The sequence below is a fragment of the Arachis ipaensis genome, chromosome B09 (genome assembly GCF_000816755.2).
Source record: "Arachis ipaensis cultivar K30076 chromosome B09, Araip1.1, whole genome shotgun sequence".
Lineage (NCBI taxonomy): Eukaryota > Viridiplantae > Streptophyta > Magnoliopsida > Fabales > Fabaceae > Arachis > Arachis ipaensis.
Window position 1 is genome coordinate 130,402,203 of NC_029793.2, and position 7,324 is coordinate 130,409,526.

The 7,324-nt window shown below is 30.5% G+C and overlaps 1 protein-coding gene across 1 annotated transcript in view; it reads right to left on the reverse strand.

The window, feature by feature from the left end:
* LOC107615952 overlaps positions 3,936-7,324 on the reverse strand; it is a 9,307-nt gene continuing 5,918 nt past the window's right edge. The window contains exons 2-7 of the mRNA XM_016317963.2: positions 6,660-6,867; positions 6,429-6,586; positions 4,962-5,031; positions 4,459-4,535; positions 4,314-4,353; positions 3,936-4,181 (exon numbers count right to left, since the gene is read on the reverse strand). Of these exons, the coding sequence (XP_016173449.2) occupies positions 3,994-4,181; positions 4,314-4,353; positions 4,459-4,535; positions 4,962-5,031; positions 6,429-6,586; positions 6,660-6,867 (741 nt within the window). The 3' untranslated portion in view covers positions 3,936-3,993. The remainder of the gene's footprint in view (positions 4,182-4,313; positions 4,354-4,458; positions 4,536-4,961; positions 5,032-6,428; positions 6,587-6,659; positions 6,868-7,324) is intronic.

The following is a 7,324-nucleotide window of genomic DNA, read 5'->3' on the forward strand; positions in this document are numbered from 1 at the left end:
CATATTGCTATTTGATGAGAACGACAATCAAATTGAGTTGTGTATTATTAGAGGAGAATCAATTGCATATATTATTGATGGGATGCATAATATTATTGAATTATATGGTATTAAAAGGGGCGGTTCTTTGAAAATTGAATATATTACCCAAAAGTTCTTTTATGCTCTTAGGGTGAGGGATGACTTAGCCTTAAGAATGTTACCACTGAAATGTAGTTACAATTTTTCTTTGTATGTTATTGTATCTCGAAAGGTGAAAAAGTTCTTATTTTTTATGACGAAGAACAAGTTTTTAGGCAGAATGTTATAGTTGCTCAGAAGAGAAAAAAAATCTGACAAGGATGGTAGTTCTTCTCAAGTGGCAACTCCCTTTAAGGATAATGTATTGGAGCAGAACACACATTATATGCATGATCCGAATCATTCAAGTAACATTGGTAGCACTATGAAGCAAGCTTTTGAGTTCACTCCACTCTGCACTAATGATCCAGCTCATTATATGCATGATCCGAATCATTTAAGTAACATTGGTAGCACTATGAAGCAAGCTTTTGAGTTCACTCCACTATGCACTAATGATCCAGTTCATTCTATTGAGTCTTTGATTCCAATCAAATTTCATAATTTTTTTCCCAAAGATTCTAATGATCTAATGATCAGGTTGTTTATCTCCCTAACCATCCTATATCTCATGCTACATTGAACCGCCCTACATTTTTTGAGTTTCTCCCAAATCTCCAGCAATCTTAGTCGTTCTTTGTACAATTTGTTGCTGTACTTGATGTCAACGATATCTGTTCTGCATCACTGGTAAGTTTGCATGCATTTTGTATATCAATATTTTTTTTATCTCACTAAACAAGTTTTTTGGTTAACATGTATTATTCTTTTCATCAGGCTTTACCTTCTAATTTTACAAAGAATGCATTTCCTTCTCAATTTGATTATGTACATTTACTTCAGAAGGGTGGATATGCTGACAATATGGTGCTAAGATGGTTTAAGGAGAAGGCTTATTATGAAGTTTTAATGACAAGGGCTTGGCGTGCATTTGTTAGGAACAACTTACCTAGTATAGGTAGTGAAGTTAGGTTCATTATATCACCAGGGGATGAGAGAGTAATTTATGCAGAGATTTTAAAAAATTAAAATAGTAATAAGCATTAAGTCTTCTATTTAATTCCTAGATAGGTCTGTTGTATTTATGTATGGTTTGCTGTATTTAGTTTATGCACAAGTTTTTTGTTTTGATTAGATATGCAAGTACCATGTTAAGATGTTCATGGTACCTTAGTATCTAAAGATTGCTTTATTTTGTTATAATCTACGACAGCTATTTATCTCAACTTATGAATCCACCAGTTTAGTATTTATGCTCATCTTCAGTATTTTATGAGTTAAGATTGTGTAATTTATATCTTTTTTATGATTAGTTTAGCTTTGAATCATCAGGTCCAGCTTGCCCAAAAATAATAGTATTTAATTAAAAATATTTTAATTGCATATTTCCTTTGATAATTTGTTCTCTTAATTTAGTTAATAAAGCTGTGTCTTTCTTAATTTTTTTTTATGAAACCACACCTTAATTTGTTTTCGGGTTCCTAATATAATTCCTTATTTTGGTTGTATTTAAGTAATAAATAACTGCTACCATTTTTACTATGTGTCATACTTTGCAACTGCATAGCTTTAATATTCCTATATATCTTACTTCTCCTTTTTAATAATAGTTTATTCAATTTGTATTTAAAGTTAATTCCAATACTTTAAGCACTGGGTTAATCACATTTATGTTCATTGTATTAACGAAGCCATCATGGCTATACTTTTTTATTTCTATGCACTAATGATTAGGTGTGTGTTTGGATTTAAGTTTGCAAATGAGAGTTTGTATAAAATTGATTTTACAAACTTTATTTTGATAAAAAGTATGTTAGTGTTAACGTGATTTATATTTGATAATTTTATATCAAAATGGATTATAATAAAATGAATGTTGTTTGGATTACATTATTCAAAATTACGTTTAGACAAATTATTAAAAAAGACATGCATCACTACAAAAATAATCACTTTTAGCGGCTATTTATTTTACTTTTAGCGGCAATAAAAATAGCCGCTAATACATTTACTGGCAATTAGACATTAGTCATCTTATGCTTCGCCGCTAAAAGGTTTTAGTGGCCATTATAACATTTGCCGGTAAAGACCATTTTAATGGCCGCAAAAAGTATATAACTTTTAGGGACAATTTTCTTGGCAATTTATATGGCCACTAAAAGTAATTCTAAGATGGAAACATTGTTCACTTTTAGTTGCCATTACTATTGCCGCTAAAATCCATTTTACCGGCAATTTATATGGCCACTAAAAAAATTCTAAAATTATAATCACTTTTAGCGGCCATTTATTTTACTTTTAGCGGCAATAAAAATAGCTGCTAATACATTTACCGGCAATTAGACATTAGTCGTCTTATGCTTCGCCCCTAAAAGGTTTTAGTGGCAATTATAACATTTTCCGGTAAAGACCATTTTAATGGCCGCAAAAAGTATATAACTTTTAGGGGCAATTTTCTTGGCAATTTATATAGCCACTAAAAGTAATTCTAAGATGGAAACATTGTTCACTTTTAGTTGCCATTACTATTGCCGCTAAAATCCATTTTACCGGCAATTTATATGGCCACTAAAAAAAATTCTAAAATTATACTATTATTCACTTTTAGCTGCCATTACTATTGCCGCTAAAATCTTAAAAAATTTTTTAGTTATATTATACTCATTTTTTTAGAAGCAACAAATTATTTTTTTTCTAGAATTTCAATTATTTTTACTAACAATTATTATTATTATTATTATTATTATTATTATTATTATTATTATTATTATTATTATTATTATTATTATTATTATTATTATTATTATTATTATTATTATTATTATTATTATTATTATTATTATTATTATTATTATGGATAATATAAAAATGCTGAAATTAATTACTACAAAATGAGATATTTCATTAAATTCAAAATATTGATTCACAAATTTCTCTTGAAAAGTAATAAATCATGTTACAAATCTAAACAACAAAAAATCCTACAAGCCTATAACTATATTACATCAATGTAGCAATACAAGTGTTAGCAATGATCTAAAGTTGCACCTTGAAAAGTTGCCTAACTTTCATTTTTAGCAATTGATATAAGAATTTAAAAGTTGCCTAACTTTCATTTTTAGCCTAGATTTATTACTGCTATGATTAGAAGCTGATGTCTTTCCCATTCCTGTAACAACATCAAATATTGTTGGAAGATCAGTTATTATAGTAAATAGTCTCTTCCTGCATGTAAAATGAGAGCTGGATATTACTTAAACATGACCAAAAGGATAGCATCGCAAATCAATTACAAACTTGAGAGGGTACATGAAAACAAACTAAAGCATATTAGAAAACTTGGGGGGAAAATAAGCATCATGCAAATAGTATTAGGACTCATGACATCAAAAAACATTGAATACAATTAGAAAGTATATGTTTTGTTTGCTACAAAAAAAAGGAATGAATCTGATTGGTGATTAATTAAACTTATAAATTTGAACTTTCTGACGCTCAAAGATTATAGAGATAAAACCAAAAGGTTCTGGTAATGAAACTATGAAACAGAAAGTAGCTCAACTGACTATGATACCAACAATAATGGACAAAGTAATGAATTTATATTCTAATTAAACATTTAGTTACTGGTTACTAGTTGCAGCCATCAACATGGTCAACTCTACAAAAGCTAACTAAAGTGCATCATGTGCTATGGTTTTCTTAAGTTGCACTGCCTACTTCTGCTGTCTTTTACTATATAGACATGCGCCTCTTTTATGTCTAATTATTTCTTACAATTTAATTTTTGTTTACTTATTCCAAGAGCAAATAAAGCCAACTCTATAAATCTATTTACTTATATAAGAAAACAGTTATACATTTGTAAGGTAATTATTTACAATGATTATGAGAAATAATAAAAAAATATTTGAGGGAATTTGAATTAATTAAATTAATTAATGTGGTGAAGCTAATGTGTGTATACCTATAATTTTGAAGCATGGAAAGCTGGCTGAGATTATAAATATTATTTCTCTCTCCAATTTCTATTAGAAGCCTATGATGATTAGCCATTACTACTGTCATATATATACACACACATAATCAAATTCATTAGGTTTGCAATTAAGCACAAATATAACCATAATTACTCATTGATAATCTTGCAAAGAGTAATTAAAAATTAAACTAAATATTTTATATATATGTACCTTGATGATTTGTGTCCTCTACCTTCTTGCTCCTATACATTTGAAAAAAAAAAAAGAAATAGATAGATGGAAATAAAAGAAATTAACCAAATTAAAAGATTCAAATTCAGGTTGTGATAACAATTATGTAACTTCATATATATACCTGTAAATGACTCTTGACATGAGCAATACTTAAACCTTTGATATTCATCAATTGAAGAACCAATTTTGGTGTTGCTCCTATATATATACACATCCCAAATAAGCAAACATTATTTAAAAAAAAAGAAGCAAATATATGTAATAATAACATACAAATTAACTAAACTATGGAGTTAATTAATCATTACCCGAGCAAGATTAAACAAAATTGGAAAAGAAAATAGATCTATGTTAATGGAATAAAGTAACTTACTCTCTTGTCCTCCAAGTCTTTGAACAGCATGAACAAATCAAAGATGAAGATTAAGGTTCCAACGCATGAAAGTAAGCATCAGAGAAGGCACAGGTAATACATTTGACCCAAGCATATGCTGACCTGTTTCTCCCAAATATCTCCACTCCTTTCTCTAGCAGTCCTTTTTCAAGAGCTTTCCAAGGCACTTTCACTTTGGCTGCATTTTATTCGTCTTTTAGCAAAAGACTTCTTCCTAGATAAAGAACCACCTGAACATTTCTCTTCAACATCAACCTGGGCAGAAGAGGTAGCATTGAAAAACCTTCCTGATTTAAGTACCTAAAATAATTCAAGAACCTTAAGTAAACTATTTCAGAAAATTCTTCAGACAAATCAAAAGCAAAGACTGTATACCGATTTAAAACAATTCAGCCCACATGGTTCATTTTCAGTATCAAGAGGGTTCCAGAGGTTGCTTCTCAGCCTATTAAATTTATTGAGTCAAGAAATATGCAAGAAAATTCATGAAGATAATAACCTATCAATAAAACTTACGGGGAAGACAAGATCCTAGGAACATCCATGTAACCGGCAATCGAAAACCTGAAAAGGTGAAAATTGACATTAGGGCTGCTGGTGAGATATAAAGAGAAAAAGAAAATGAAGGCTATTCAGTACCCCCCATGGGATAAAAGGCTTACAAGACAGCGTCGGCAAAAAAGATTGTCAAAGGAGTCAAGAGCTGCTTCAAGATCTTTTTCCAGAAAAGACTTTTCACTTTGAGAAATATCTTTGGTATCCCCATTCTTGGAATCCCTAGCAGCATTGTCTTCGTTACTAAGAGTTTCATATCTGGCATGTATAAGACGTTTGATGGTGATTCATATCTCTGTAAAGCCAGCACAAAGAAAATGGGAAACGGCTGGACAAATGCTTACACTACGACCAGTTTTCATAATAATAATCTAGAAGGAGATGAAGTGTAAATACAATAGGGACAATACCAATGAATGACAAAAATAAACCTTAATTTCACTAGTATTTCTAGAAAAGTATTGAGCCAATGAGTCCAGAACAGTATCAGATAAACCCAATTCTCTAACGGTCATCCTGTAAAATTAAACCGCATAATATGAAATCCACAAAACTATTTCTCATGCACAAAAGAAAAATGAAAAGGTAAAGAAAATAGAAACTCATAATAGATGTGATGCATGGAAATGATAACTTTGAAAAAAGAGCACAAAGTCACTTCGAATTTTAGGTCATTTGATGTCATCAACATTAAGATAGAATATTCCAAAGATGACGGATGCTATTGAATTTTCTGTTTACAGTTAAAGAGATCAAGCCATAGTCACAGTTTATCAGACTATCAGAATTTCAAGCACATTAAAGCATCATTCCAAATGCTTGTTACCTATCCAAATCAAATAGGAACCAGTGCAGAACCAATGACACTAATTTGCATACCAACATTACAATACATTGAAACAGAAATCAGTCAAAACTCAAAGTAGAACTAAAAACTAAATAAATAGATCTTTATAATAGCAGAGTATGTTTTTTAAATACCCAGAAGATCTTCAAAAAAATTTTGAACTGAGATCAAGAATGAATTGACATAATAGAGAGTTTCAAACCATATAATAAAAGAGAATTGACATAATCAAACAGAAATTAGACTTACAAGTAACCGAAAACGTAATTAATCAAGCAGGGCTGGTGAAACAAACATTAATCGAAGAAAGATGAGTCTTGAAACCAATGTCATCGCCGCTGCTACCGAAGGAGAAAGACGTGCGTGATGCTGCTGGTGTTGTCTCGTCAGAGCCTACTTCACATGGCGGCCATGGAGAGCAAGCTGAGTGACGGCGACAACAACACCAAAATCCTGCAAAATTTTAGAATTAACAAAAATATAAAATGAAAAACAAAAATCTAAAAAATAAAGGAAGAATATCTACCGGCGGTGCAACCGGTGGCGGTGCAAGCGGCGGAGGTATGGTGTTGTGAAGGTGAGAGATCGGCAATGCCAGAGCAGAAAAGATAAATGACGAATGTAGCGACAAACCTCGTTTGCAAAGAAGGCGTTGCTACCAGATCTGGAGATGCGTTGGTGGAGGAGGCGCCTTGGCTTGATCTGAACTGCGGTGGCGAGGGTGGCAGCGCCGACTATGGCGGGCTTCCGCAGTGAGCTTAAGATCTCTCTAAATCTCTTTCTCTTAATCTCTTACACTACAAATTTGTTTTTTATATTTATTAATGGTAATAATGATAATTGTTAATATAGTATAATTTTAGTAATTTTAATAAGAATAATACTGGCTATAATACTATGGCCACTAAAATTTTTCATTAAAAAAAGCTTTTTTTTTTATATATTTAGTAGTGGCAATTATGACAATTTCCATTATAATATATAGTAACAATGGCAAATATATAATTGCCGTAAAAACATAACTTAAATTAAAGAATTAGTGACTATTATATTATTGCCACTAAAAATTTGTCGCTAAAACATATTTTTCTTGTAGTGTATTTATATCATTCAAAACTATATTATTTTAACACTATTTGATTATAATTTCTTTTGAAAAGAATTTAAATTTATGTATTAAAATTTAGTAAT